The sequence below is a fragment of the Arctopsyche grandis genome, chromosome 9 (genome assembly GCF_051622035.1).
Source record: "Arctopsyche grandis isolate Sample6627 chromosome 9, ASM5162203v2, whole genome shotgun sequence".
Lineage (NCBI taxonomy): Eukaryota > Metazoa > Arthropoda > Insecta > Trichoptera > Hydropsychidae > Arctopsyche > Arctopsyche grandis.
This window is the reverse complement of record NC_135363.1, coordinates 22,596,188-22,612,179: the sequence shown is the minus strand read 5'-3', so window position 1 is coordinate 22,612,179 and position 15,992 is coordinate 22,596,188. Positions and strand designations below refer to the sequence as shown.

Here is a 15,992-nt window from a genome sequence, read left to right as displayed (position 1 = left end):
TTGAATTTGCCTCAATTATCTGGTCACCTTTTTATTTATCCCATATTAATTGTATTGAGAAAGTTCAACTTAAATTTATTAAATCCTTACACTACCTTTTTCCTACCTATACCCATTCTACTGTTTCCGACATTTTAAAAATCATATCTTTTAACAATCTTTCTGTCAGGCGACGACATACTGATGCTAAATTCTTCTTTAAGCTCATAAATGGTTTCCTTGGTTGTTCTGATTTACTGAATAAGGTTAATTTCAGAATTTTTTCACTTGATCCTTTCAATACTAATTCCCAAAAATATTCTTATCTGCAGCGCGTTTATCGTATGTTTAACGGAGAGCTGAATGAGGTTGATCTATTTGGTATTTCCCTACATCAATTCAGGTCTAACATCAAGAGAATCTTGACCGATTGATTCATTTCTTCTCCTATTCTATTTTATAACCTTTTTCCAATATTTCCAATATTTTTAATCTTTAGTTTAGTTATGTAATGTGCTATTTAATCATATTATAGCTTTCATTCTTTTCCTTTTCATTTGTTTATTTTGTATTTACCTTTTTCATTTGTTATATAGTTGTAAATTTCAATTTCTTCTTATATTCTATTTTATAACCTTTTTCCAATATTTTAATACTATAGTTTAATTATGCAATGTTCTACATATTTTGTCATGTTATAGCCTTTATTCTTTTCTTTTTCATTTGTTTTCCTTATATTTATCTTTTTCATTTTTTTTATAATATTTGTAAAAATCTGTTATTGGACTAGGATGTTACATATATTATATATTTACTATTTGTTTTTTATAAATATCTATGTACATCCTGTTTTCTGTTGATTTTTCAATAAATAAAATAAAATAAAAATATTATATACACTTAAAAACAAATCGTGCGTAGATAAATAATAAGTGCTATAGGCTAGAATGACATTTAATTTAAACCGAATAAAACTGTAAATTTATACATTTGGATTAATAAGTGTAATTAGACGTATTTATATCATGAAAAATATTTTTTGTAATATTTCACATTTTTCCGTTATTGTGCCGCATCTTACGCAGGCACTGCGGCTTCTCCCCAAGACATCTATCACCCTTTATATACATATATGTATGTATATTGTACAATATATAATGTTTGCTGGAGAAAGGTTTAAGGTGCTCGGTTCGATCGGCAAGACGGCAATAAAACAAACATCTGCATGGTCGCTCAGATAAGGGTTTTGGGTGCGTAAATTATTTAGGCGAAGATACGAAGCGTTAGAAGGATTGTGCTAACAATTGAGCCCCCCCCCCCCCCATGCTCAGCCTCCATCTAAATTACGGGTCTCGGGGCCACAAATTTCACGAAGGATTTAACAGCCCGCGTGCGATGGGACGTGGAAAAAAGGAACGACTTGGAAAGGGTTAAGTCGCCGCCCTACACCCCGGTCGTCCCGGAACCTTTGTAATGGCCGCAATACCTTTGGAAAACTACCCATTAATCACCAGAGTCGAAGTTCAAAGCAACACTTAAAAAAATAATCACTTTGATTGCTGACATTTATATCCGGGGACTTCTGCCTGCCGTCCGACTGAAATATCGCTCGTGATACACTGAGTGGTTCAATAGCCTTTGTGCCGGTCGTTTGATGAATTTGACCAAATTATCTTCGTATACAGTGAATTTATATCATGTTTGATTAAATTTTCTAATTGGATGGCGACAAATATTTTATCACTAACTAGCTGAACCCGGCATGCGTTGCAAATGTCAGAATAAGGCATGCAATTCCCGTTCCCGTTTCAAGAGATGGTTGAAGAGTAACGTCTCTTCAACGCCGTGTCGTCATAAACCAACTGGTCACGCGTTTGCCAACAAACACATTTCGTTGACTACACAATGGCGATTTATACTTTCGCGTCGGTAAAATCTTAATTACGAATATTATTTTTAAGATTTTTTTCCTGATTTTTTTTCTTAATAATCTTCCCGGATATGCATACAACAAATCCAGAAAGTTCCATCGTAATCGGTTGAGTGATTTAGGAAGCTATACGAGACATACAGAGAAACAAACATTCAATTTCATATACATATATAAATTATGTACGTGGTAGACATCATCATTTGATGGTTGTACCTACTGCTCGTACAGTTCTTTTTCGAATGGTTCCTATTCCAAGAGTCATTCGACTTCTTAATGAAATCATTGCTGCTGCGCCTGAATGTGATATTTTCCACCTTAGTGAACGTAAATTATCGGATATCATTCTAACCTATTTGTCTGGTAGTCTGCGCTCATCATATTTTGTATTTGCAGTTGGTTCTTATTAATTGGAACTGGCTATAGGTGCAAGATATTTCCTTCTATGTTTTTTATAATTGAAATTTTTATTACCCGGTATAGTTATTATTTTGTTTCTTTTCTGTTATATTTTTGACCATTGTGGCGCATTAGGAATTCCTGTAATGCCACAATGGTCCAAACTTTAAATAAATAAATCACATTATTGATAAGGTGATCAATGTAATGGATAATGTAAGATTTTGCCAATCTATCTGATTTCATTTTTGAAACGGTTACAAATTGTTATCAAATTGGCAAAATTCCCCCTTCCGACTATGTCAAAAATATCTGAATTTGATTGATGTATAATATTTTGAAAATTATGTACAAGTCTAAATCCATAGATGTCTCTATGAATTTAAGCCTTCCTAGTCTTCCTGGTATCTATGTAAAAAATAAAAATAAAAATAAAGTTTGGCCATGGGTGTTGTTTTGGGGCAACATATGTATAATGATACTGTATCATATGCTAAAGGAGCCGCCGTTATAATTGGTTTTCGAGGATTATCTCCAGGCTTAAGTGCTGACGGCAAACAATGGAGACCCCCGAATGGACTTAATGGTTCGGTAACGGTACCCAGCCACTTCCCGCTAGAGTTCTCAGAACTGACAGCGCGAAAGCGTGGGACTGCGTGCCAAGACCGTGGGATCGCATATCTAATACGTGACTATAACAATAGGTAAACAAACGCGTCGAGGAAGATGTAGTGAGCGACCTGCCCTTTATAAGCAGGTACTTAGGCCATATTAAGGCATTCTGGACGACGCACTGGCAGTGCGTGGATTTCCTTAATCACCCAATAAATGCTGTGAAGCGACTTTGACCTTTTATTTGGATCCTCCATCCACCCCTATGCAACAATACTATGGTAATTAAAATTCTAAAAAGTTTTATGTATGTATATATTTCCAAAATGACTTTTTCTATCGCCCTTTGCATGATAAAAAACGCATTATGAACCACTCTATATGGGTATTACAATATAGCCAACATACATAGAATTGAATGAATTCTCAACCCATTTGAAGCGTATTGATAAAATATGTATCGCATTGTATAGCGATGACCATTTATCAAAGCGACCAGCCAAAAATATTCACATGCACGTAAATAATACAACAGAAGCCTACCCATTATATTATAAATGTTAAATATTATCTTTTTTTTATTTGAAAAAAGGCCAACACACACGAGCGCCTGCGTCGAGAGGTCGATGCTGGAAACGCGTAACTCAAAGATGATGTGTATTAAATTTTGAAGAAGCTTATGGGGCCGCAGCATCCCCTAGAGACGAGCCTGTGCTCGCGCGCGTATGGGGAAACCCCATATTCGCATAATAAAAAAAATAAAAATAAACTCGACCGACTGGCTTATTCACCGTGTATCGAAAAAGCGCCTAACGCGAATAAATTTTCCTCGTTCATTTTTACATTATTGCGTCCCATAAGTATGTACGTATTTCGTATATATCTGTGTTGTGAAAGATTTTCCGCACATTGTTAATGTTTCATTTGAATTTCAAATGCAAATGAAATAAACATATGTGCTGTATGAAGGCGTTTTTCGATGACGTCAGCATTTCTTTTGTGTTTTGTTTACGAGTGCATAAATATGCCGTTCAAAAGCTTTTACATCGCATTGAAGGCACTTAAATGTATGTAAAACATATGGAATAAACATAATAAATAATAATTATTTGCGGTACTTTAATAAATATTATTAATATTATTAACAAATTTGTTGTGCACTTCTATTGCTATTTGTTACATATGTACATTTACTTTTACACGAGTGAAAATATAAAAACAATATTAAGAAGTTTTTCCGAGATTTTCCAGATTTTTTCCGTCGATTCTCGATAGTTCCCTCGTCACTTCGTTTTCATCCTTTTGATCGAATAATGTTATTTTCGCGTTTTTTTTTTATTATTGTACATGTATTTTCATCATATTTATTTATTGAAATCTTTAGATTCGACAAATTAAAACTCTATTTCGAAGTATTAAGTAATTCTCAAATACACTGTGAAATAATTGTATTCGAATATAAATACATACATACATATGTGATTTTTTATGTCTAAAATTTATATGTTAAATAAAATAAAAATATGTAAAAAATCGTTTTGTGAAATAGTTCTATACAGAGTTGGAATCACTTAAAAATTAAAATTGGCTCCCCTATTAATAAATCTATTATTTTTTTTTCTATTTACCAATCAAAATGTGTGATAACCGACGAAACAATATCCTTTGCCAAAATACTTTCTTAAAAGTTTCGTTAAAATATGTATGTAAGGCATACATACACGAAAATATGTATGTAAGGCGTATTATGCTTTGAAACCAAATAAAATATATGTGTATGTTATCATAAATATATTTATAATGTATAGTATGAACGAAAATATATACGCTTAAACATACTTCGACATTCCCTCTCTTCCATATCTTATCCCATATTGATAAGAAAAATGATCGATGATATTCGACAAAGTAATAAGTTTGATCTAATATTTGAAATTGAGTATAAGTTGAAAAAGTACAACGTGATACAAAATGCTATTTTTTCAGTATGTACATACATACATCTATGTATATAATATGTGAAAAGTAAATGCTGAATCTGTAAACCTTTTACGATCATACTTTGAAAGCATTTGTTTGAAACAAATTTCAATATAATTTTTTTACAAAGCTCAACTATGAATTTTATAAAATTATATATACTTGAATGAACATTGATCAGTTTTCACCTAGATACTCGATAAATGTTCACTCCATGCAGACAAATATTATTATTCTTTTTATGAGATGAAAATATTTCGTAGACATGGTATAAAAATATGAGAAAAACTTAAGCCCTATAAGATAATAATAAAATATTGTAGACTCGGGATGATATCAAGATCGAAATTCGATCACGTCTCGGGAATCGCGTTTTAAAATTTCAAATATTATTTACACTGATCGCTTTTTAGATCACAATACATTTATCTCCGTCTATTATCGCCGAGTTTAACGCTTTTCTTCGACGACGAATCGCTTTTCATTCGAGCTTTAGAAATAAACGGAAAAAAAAAATTCAAGTGTAAAAAACATCTCAACTCTAACCTTTTCGCGTCGGCATTACAAATTTCGTTCACGCATTTAAAATTCACGGTTGATTTATACCCCCACGGTCGTATTTTAATTCAAGCTCAAATGAAATATAGTACGTATTTTTTTTATTTTATTTAATTTCAACTCCATTTTAAGCCGGGTTCGTAATAAAATTAAGGATTACACCAGTATCGTATATATACACACAAACATATGTACATTTGTCTATAAAACATGCATATTAAACCAAAAACTTAGCATTATTTAGAATTGTTTCGAAATAATTACATATTTCAATTACTATTTCGTGTTTAATGAGGCTTAATGGCTTAAGGAGGTTTCGAAATCTTAGTCTTAAAAGCCACATATTGCTTTTACTTCGCTGGAGTAATATTCATTTGATAGTACACTATTAATGTCATACTATTTATGTATGTACATACATATATATATATATATATATATATATATATATATATATATATATATATATATATATATATATATATATATATATATATATATATATATATATATATATATATATATATATGTATGTACACAGTTTATAAAATATAAGAGTATAATATGTAATTAAACATATACAGACGTACATCAAATGTCATAAACTTTTAGATTAATCAATATCAAAGTTTTCAATTTACTAATTATGAAATACATTGATATACATATAATATATTTCATATGATATATTATATGTATATAGATAGATAGATTCAAAACTTGTTTTAAAGTTAAAAATTATTCATATAAAAATGCTTTTAAATTATTTTTAAAATTATTTTTCCGAGAAAATACGTTACCAATTAATAAGCCTTATTCGTAATACAATTATAATATTTAAAATATCAATTATTTTCAAAAGAAACTAAAATCCCTAAAGATTTCTCAAACTTGAAACCCAACGCTTAAAACTAATACACAAACATTCCAAAGATCATCCCTTGAGTGTTTCAAAGGCTCTTCCGTCTTAAATCAATTTATATGAATCCAGAATATATCATTAGGAATAGCCAAGTCTGAAAATTTCAAAAGGTATATGTGACTTTGCATCGAAAAAAATTGACCGTAGAAGCAATTATATACAACCGCAGTTTCATCAACATTTCATTCGAAATAGAACAAAAGGAACTATCTTTGAAGAAGCATCTGGCATAACGGATGATAGTGACTTATCCCTCTTCGTTTCCTTCCATCCCCTATGAATTTGAAGCCTGAGGGAATTATTCAGCGGCAAAGGAGAGCATCTGAATCTGTCCGTTCTAAAAGCATCTGAGAGATACACGGCCTTTGACATATCACGAATCACCATAACCATAACGGTTCAACTTACATATTTCGAATATCGACCCAAAGAATTGTTCTCTCGGGGGTTATTATCGATTTCGCAGCGATTTTGCTCCTATTTTTATCCATATTTCCGTATTGAATTGTTCAATGAATTATTCAAAACGATCCCCAAATACACGTTAGCTTATACGTACATGTGTACCTTACACAGTCTGCGATCGTGGGATGGGGATGCAATATAAAATATTTTATTCATAATGCCCAAGCCGTTCTTTTCGATCGTAAATAAAACGAGCGAGCAAAGAGTTATCGGTTATTGCAATAATTTACATGAACTTTTGAGTCGCTCGTAAAAATACGACGGGATTTTCTTAGCTTACGTGTAGAATCCGTCGAATTTTTTTTTATTGCAATACTTAAATATGCAATTAATTTATTACATATTTTTGAACCCTCAATTACCTCATCAAATAATTAAAAACACACAATTTTACATAGACATAAAAAAATTAAACACCACAGCAAAATTAAACAGCTTGCCAGTCTAAAATTAATTACGCTTATTAAAATAAAAGTAGATACAATAATGTATAATAAATTCGTACCTTCGTCAAATTTAAGAAAATTAATATGATCATTAATTTATATGTATATTTCATATTACATAAATATGTAATATATAATACATACATATGACTTTTTTTTATTAATTTAAAACTAAAAAAATATACTTCCTATAAACTAAAAACGTTCATACGTCCCATAATTTATCTATGTATGTATGCTTACGTGGTGGATATTATAAAATTGAAATAAGCTATTTTTGGTGGAAAAAATCGTTACTTATAAAGTTTCGTATAAAAATAGCTATATATGTACATATATAGCCTCATTCCATCAATCAGACAATAAGAAAGATATCATAATATTGCCTGATCGATTGAAAAAGATTGTACAAAATGATAGAAGTTTATTTTTTGGGATGTGACTTGTTTCATTTTCAAACATTATAATCGGCAAATAAGCATATATATGTATGTACATACATAGATTAGTTATTTATTGTCTTAAAAAGTTGATTATTTTACATTCTTCCAAATTAAACATAAAAACAAGAATGTTTGGTAAAACGGTTCCCGGAAAGATGCACTAAATTGCACTAAAAAGTAACACAGTTTCGAGAAGTCCTAATTTTCAAAGGCACTCAAATAGTAGTTACGCAAAAAAAAAGGTTAGCACCCTCGGATAACATAAAAATACCCCATGACGCTTTTTTGTGGAATTCTATTGCGTTAGTTCTCCTTGAGCATCTTTGAAAGTATGGATGTCTCGAGAGTGGAACTATCTCGAGTGCATTTTTCCGGTCACCGGGTAAAATATGACATTCCCCCTATGTTGACATAAAACATTATATTTTGGTCTGTTATATTTCTAAGAATTTATAAAAAATTTCGTCATTATTTGTATTAAAATTAAGGGTAAATATATAACTAAGGAAGCTTTTGACGATTTTTATTTTTAAAATAATGACGGGAACACAAAAAATATGATTTTCCGAAAAGAATCATTTCGCCATACAATTGGGCGTTGTGAGATTTGTATGGGAGTTTTTGGTAAAACGGCGACTTTGAATCCTCGTTAATCAGTCAAAATTTATGGGTAAATTAAGCGTTTATATTTTTTTTTAAATACTTTTTAGAAAATTTGTCGAGAAAAATCAATTGGTTGGAGGCAAAAGACATTAAAATCGATGAAATATTTTACTTAACATTTCCTTGATACAATTCAAGTTTTTCACTAGATTCTTCGATGGAAATTCAAAATTCGCGTTTTTCACTCCGGCCTATTAAATGCATGTACATATTTATGCATATACGTATCTACTTACAATTTATATATGTAAATATTAAAGAAAACTAATCTATTTAATATTCAAATTTTAGGAATTATGAAATATGAAACAATACAATATATAAGCTTGATCATATTTATTACATAATACAATAATGATGTTAAGTAATAGTAGACGTCTCTATGTATATGAATCCTATCAAGTACAAACAATCCATCACATTGTACAAATCTGCCGAAGGGTTTAATTTGAATCATAAAAGATAGCATAAGCTGCGTTCACTCATCACGTACAATACGGATATTTTGTACGTTTAATTTAAATTTTAAATCAGACATTTACCTCAAGTAGACAGGCGCCGATGAAAAATATTATAAAACACACATTAAAATTAAATTATTGTCATTCCAAATATAAAAGGCACGCAATAAATTTCTGCGGGTTAATTTTTCCAAGCGAATAGATTTTTTATAGTCGCGACAATAAAAATTTCGAGATATACAAGGGTACACTCAAATTACCGAGATTAAACGCGCACACGAGTTTATTCAAATTTTTGCACAAAACACGCCATTTGTACGGCGAATAACCCATAAATTCCCGGGCGCACGATACATAATAACACTCATACATACCCGGTCAACTATTTCAAATTCTACGTCTACAATTTCTCACGTCTACATACATATATAATCGCACTCGTCGTAATCGATCCAATATTTAGATGTTTGAGAATTTCCCAAACGAAAAAAATATAAATTTCCGTGGAAAATTCTTGGGCGTCGCGCACGTCGTTAATTTATTTACTTCGTTAACGTCAAATTTTACGTTCGTTAATTTATCAACGGCGTTCGATCGAAAAACATCCCGTTTTTTTAATCTCTGACCCCTCCCCCTTCCCTAACGGTGCCGAAACCCTTTTTTCGTCTATAAATAAAACCGGAGTTCCCGCGAGAGGCTTTTTCCCTCAAAGCTCTTTCTGGATAGAGGCGAGTTTTCCGACTCGCCGTTGACAAAACTCGTTAACCCTTAACGTGCGAGACTCCGGCTCACGTTTTCAACCATGTCTGTGTAACTTCTTGGGAATTCAACTCACCTTTTCGCGATATCGGACGAACTTGGTGGTTTTCGCGAAAGCGATCGAACGAATTTAAGCGCTAAAACAATTATACGCGAGGCGCGTCTCTCTCTTTCTCCCCGGGGAGCGTTCTTTCGTTACCAAGTGGAAGTTTTGCGGGGTGAAAATTGGCGTTTTCGCCGCGAAAATTCAGTCGTGCGCTGGAAAATTTATATACATTTTCATATTCATCGTTTAAACGTGCTCGATGTATTATTCCGGTGACGTCACGATTGCAAACTTACATACAATATATAAATGTACATATGAGCCGTTATATTTAACTATTTCTGTTTGACTTTATTCATAAATTGTTATCATTTCTTTTAATTCGATATATCCAGAATCTCGGGAAAGCAGAAAAAACGTATTACAAAAGCCACTAGTATTTTTACACATTGTTAAACGCAATGCAGCAGTATAGCTCAGTGGTTGGGTTTATGTTTAGCGCTAAGAGATTCTTGTGTTCGATGCCGGGCTAATCTTTAATATACTGTTAGTTAGATTTGGATTTTTGTGAGACCAAATCGATCGTTTCTTATCAGAGTTTGCCAATTTTATCTGTTCATTGTTGAAACGGTTCCTTAAAAATTATCCTACCGGCTGTTACAAATCTTCCGTATTATTGTATGTACAATTTGTAAAAAAAATATGTAAGTCTAAAAATCCATAGATGTCTCAATGGATTAATTAATTAATTGTAAATTTCATGTTCACCAGCTTCTTGAAATACAGTGATTTATGTAATAAAAATGCTGTATTGTTTGTAATTAATTATTCAGGAAGGCGCATTGGTGTCTACATATGTAAAAAAAATAAAACATTATATTTAATGTTTCGCGAGATATTTCTCGAAATGCAAAAAAAGTGGTCAAAGCGGCAGTTTTGATTGTTAATTCAATTTTAATGTATTCTAATTTTTCAAATCGAATCATTGAATCATTGAATCGAAAAGCATTGAACATTCATTTAGTAATATACTCGTATTTTGGTTAAACGCAAAACATTATATTATATTTAATGTTTTGCGAGATATTTCTAGAAATAAAAAAGTGGATTTATACCACTTTGATTTATAACTCATATATAAAATGATTATTTCCATTCTAATACTTTGAACCTGAAATGTTACTTTTTCATATTTTTCAATCACATTTTTTATTATATTAGCATAATTATATCTTCTATGTGAAGATCAAATTTCCATCTGGCAAAGATATAGTCAACAACTCTCACTGATAATGTATAGGTACATATGTAAGATTGAAATATGGACGTGATACTTTTAAGCACTGAAAGGAAGACGATTTTCATATGCCAATCTCTCCAAGATGGCAATCTGACATTGCTCTAATATTTAGTTCTGAAGAATTGCAAGTCGTCAGGACACAGTACAAATTGTGAATGTTTAAAAGTTCTAGCATTATATTGTATTCCAAAATTCAAAAGTTTCTACCCCAAACAAATCCTTAATATATGTATTTTCAATAATTAATTTACGCAATTTCGTTCCTGAAACGTCTGAAAATCATTACGTGATGATATCATTATATAGTCGTCCAAGTATATAATAGCATGTTGCTTAGATCACAGTATATTTATAAACATTCAAAAAAATGCGTAAATGTACAATAATAGAAACCAATACACACATTTTAATTTTTTATTTATTTGAAAGCAGAATGTTATTATAAAAACCCATTGTTAATTATGGTTTGGTCGATAACAGATGTATGTCAATAATAACAAACGATAATAACACATTATAATATGAAATTAACATAAAAATTTATATACAAAAAAATTCAGTGTTTAAATATACATACATACATACATACATATGTATGTATGAACGTATCCTTTGATACCGCTACCAATAAAATGGAAATCATTTAATATGAAAATATGTGTTAAAATTAAAATATGTTCATACATTTATTTTCTTATAACGCCAAAAAACCTGCCTAGGAAATAAGTCCGGAACGCTGAATAGTCAACAAATTATTGACAGACTCTCGTAACCTTATATTTACCGTACATATATTCTTACTGAAAGTAATACGTTTAAATTATTGAATATCATGTTGGTAAAATATAAAAAAAAACAGTGTGTGAACGTAGAACATATTTTTGGCTTAAAATAAACCAAAAATATTTAGATGAAACAAAAATCATAAATCAAACTATGCTAAATTAAAAAATTTCTGCAATTTAAGGATCATATTATATACATATATGTATATACATACATATGTACAAGTATATTACGTAAATATGTATTTTTTAACTATGCACTTATGTACTTTCAAATATGTATTATTCTACATACAACATACGCACGTTATTGAAAGTGATTAATGTGGTATAACGAATTCTAGAAAAAAATATATGCTTGCAGTACTATTTAGTATTTTTTACTATTTAGTACTAAGTATTTTTTTTAAATATATGTACATATATGCAAATAATAAATTTAAAATAAATGCATTTAATTCCTATATATATGTTATATATATTTATGTATGTACATATGTGTACTAATTTTAATACACATCCATCATACAAATTTGGTGGATTTGCTCGAGATTTATACTATTTAAAATATCAAAAATCAAATATTTACTACATACACATAAATACAATATAATTCTACATAAAAATTTGTGGTGCGTGTAAAGAAATATAACTATTATAATTAGTTGACCTTGCCTCGATAATTTGTTCGTGCTTACGTGTAACTCTAGTGAGACTTTTTAATGCTTTCTGATATCATAAACTTGAGCAATTAGAAAAAACACGCTTTAATCGCAACTTTTCATTATATTTGTAAGCGAAAACACACACAATCATTATAAAAGTAATATATAAAGAAGAAACGGATTTCTTATTCCACCACTTGAAGTGAGATTAATCTGGAGATTAATTATAATGAACGCTGTCATAATCCCATTCCGAATTTGATTACGAAACTTTTTCAATTAAATTACGCAAAAGTTACAAAATTAAATTAAGAAATCTTCCCGTATACGTATTCGCAAGATGATTAACTACATGTATACATATATGATTAACGTATAATATTTAAATTCAATTACCTTATGACGAACTATCTCCGACCAGACGATCCACCCATAAACAAATCACGTGCGTTTCAACTGGAATATTTCAAAATAAAAAAACGAACTAAACCCAATTTAAAAGCGCAAACAATTCAAACGATATCATTAAAATTCAATATTCGTCTTTTTGGATTTGAAAAAATGTTCAACACAGAGGTGGTATGGCGAATTTCGAATTTCGCGCGAGATGCTGGTTTAGAGCGTGCAGTTCCCCGCCGCCAGATTCGCACCGGAAGTTGCTCGAGAATGGACCAACTCTCTCCATGGCTGGCTACAGTAAGTTTGGCTACAGTTTGACAGTTGTGAAGTTTCGTGTCCGGTGTAAGAGAACCGTAGATGTTCCTACGTCCGCGCGACTCTACGGCCAACCACCGACTGGGGCTCTACGCGAGATGAGCTTTCGCGTAGAGCTTTCCCTTTATAGGGCGCAGGAGAGAGCTTATAACTTTGCCTAGACGAAGCATGTGTATACGTGTGTTTGTTTATGCATGGATCCAAGTGCATCCAACTTGGATGCAGGATGCATCACTATCATAATAAATCCCTAAAGCGAGAGATTTATGCCTTTCAAAATCCTAGATTACTAAATAAATCCTTGTCGCGTGTTATATTCAAATATTCATATACCAATCTAAATGTCAGTTCATATATAAATTATTCCTATCAGTTTATTTCTGTTTTTTTTTTCATTGAAGGGAATCGATGAAAGCACACTTAAAAAAACTTACATAACTTTTATATACATCGATAAACACATTTATTTAAAACATTTTAAAATAAACAGCCCTCGAGCATATGCGCATATTACTGAAACACAATTTTTTTCAGATCACTGACTTGAATCTTTAAATTTGTATACATATTTATTTCGTTATTTATTTTATTTTTTACATATGCATATACCAGGAAGGCCTTACAGGTAGCCCCGATGCGCCTTCCTGGCCAATTACATACAATGCAACATTTACTAAAAACTCGCAAATTAACGAGACATTAATGGAGCGAATTTTACGTGCGTTTCGTTCCCCAACTCAAGAAAATTGAGATCCGTTCACATTATTGGATATCATAATACGCGACGAGTAGGTGGACGAAACCTAAAGATCTATTAATTAATCTATTCATTTATATGTATATAGATACATATACATACATATGTATACTAATTCAATATTCATATATTGAATTACTGATACAATATTCATATATATATATATCATAGAAATACTGACTAAAAGTGACTCAACAATACCCAATGTATGCAGATCTAAAACAAATAGTTTCTATCTTTGACTTTTTCACATGTCTAGGTAAAGATTAGCAGAGGCCCAATATTTGACAAATATTTTGCGTTGATATTTTATTGATATATCTTATTTTTATTACATTTTATACCAGGAAGGCCGTACAGGCAAACCTCACTGCGCCTTCCTGGCCAATTACAAACAATATAGCATTTTTATTATAAAAGTCGACACTGAAAACTCGCAAATCAACGAGACATCTATGAATTGTACATAAATTTTTTTGTACATAATTTTAGCAAATTTTAATCGGGAACCGTTTCAACAATGAATCCAGAGAAATTGGCAAACTCTGATAGTAAACGATCGTTTTGAAGTCACAAATATCCAAGTCTGACCAGCAGTACTACAGATCATATACTCGGAATAAATTCTTTTCAATCGAGGTCAGCTCATGGGATCGAACCCGGCGCCTCTCGGTGTTAAGCGGAAGCTTTACGACCGAGCTATGCTGCTGGCTTAATGCAGATATATCTATTGTCGACATTGCATGTACATGAATGTAACATTATACAATAAGTAACATTTAAAGCCTATCAAACATTACAAACATCATATAGACATCTATGGACATTTTAAATATCAACAAATTATGAGATGACGTACACACAAATTTTAGGAGATATAGGACAGGATTGTCAATTGGTTGGAATCGTTTCCACTAAGAGATCAGAATGATACTATTTCAGTTAATTTGAAGATAGCTCTTGACTATTAATTAAACTATATCTATAGTTCGTGTATGACCAAACTGGTCGTGTATGAGAGCACTTTAACTCTAACGTGCGTATATGTTAATCAGCAATATTAGATCAGTGGTTAGCGAGTACTTTTGTCGAATGTTTGGTAACGGATTCTATCCCTGGCTCTGTTGCGTGCCAGACCTCAGATGTGTGACTCCACGGTCGATCTTTTTATATCAGAGTTTTCTTATTAATTTGATTTCATTGTTGAAATGGTTCCTCCATCAAATTCCTCCTTCAGCAATAACCAACCTACCCACTATGTCACCTCTATTTGAAGCATCGTCATCATCATCTATAGCCATTGCTGGATAAAAGCCTCTCCAACACGCTTTCACTCGTCTCTGTTTTGCGCAACTCTCATCCATCTCAAACCACCCATTTTCCTAATTTCGTCGACCCAATTTCCCTGTGGTCTTTCTTTTAGCCTTTTGCATTCTATCGGGAATCATTCTATCACTTCTTTGTCCACCTTTCGTCCATTATTCTGGCTACGTGGCCCGCCCATTGCAATTTTAATCTCTTCATGCTATCCATTATATCCACTACCCTTGTCATACTTCTCACACACGTTTTCCGTCCGCTTCCTGTCCTTCCTCGTTTTGCGAAGCATACAGCGTTCCATACTTCTTTAAGTGTATTGGATTTTGTGTAGTATCTTGATGTTTAATGACAAAGTTTCACATCCATACGTTATCACTGGCAAAACACATTGATCGAAGATCTTTTTCTTCAGGAAAAATATTATTTCAAAATTTATAATCTATAAATTTATATATGTACAACTTTAGATAGTCACCATAGATGTCACCCTAGGGCAAACCGTCTAAATTTTTATATGTCAAATATATTTGTTTTCAATTTGACCAAAGTTATATGGCATAATACATATATAGGTACATACATATATAGACGGAATATTACAGTTGAGTGGTTTATTATTATGCTATCAACTTTTACATAAAAATTTAACTTTTCTTTGAACCTCTGTGTGATTTTATTCAAAATATAAAATAATTTTGTAAATATACAAAGCATAATAGAATACATAGATACATATGTATGTCTATGTACGTACATATATTAACGAACACAGAAACTAAGATGTCCTA

General features: G+C 31.4%; 1 protein-coding gene across 1 annotated transcript in view; it reads right to left on the bottom strand.

The window, feature by feature from the left end:
• Positions 1-15,185, bottom strand: part of LOC143917313 (uncharacterized) — a 115,985-nt gene extending 100,800 nt beyond the window's left edge. Inside the window, exons 1-2 of the mRNA XM_077438796.1 lie at positions 15,141-15,185; positions 12,810-13,216 (exon numbers count right to left, since the gene is read on the bottom strand). Coding sequence (XP_077294922.1) covers positions 12,926-13,216; positions 15,141-15,185 — 336 coding nt within the window. The 3' untranslated portion in view covers positions 12,810-12,925. The remainder of the gene's footprint in view (positions 1-12,809; positions 13,217-15,140) is intronic.
• Positions 15,186-15,992: the final 807 nt, after the last annotated feature.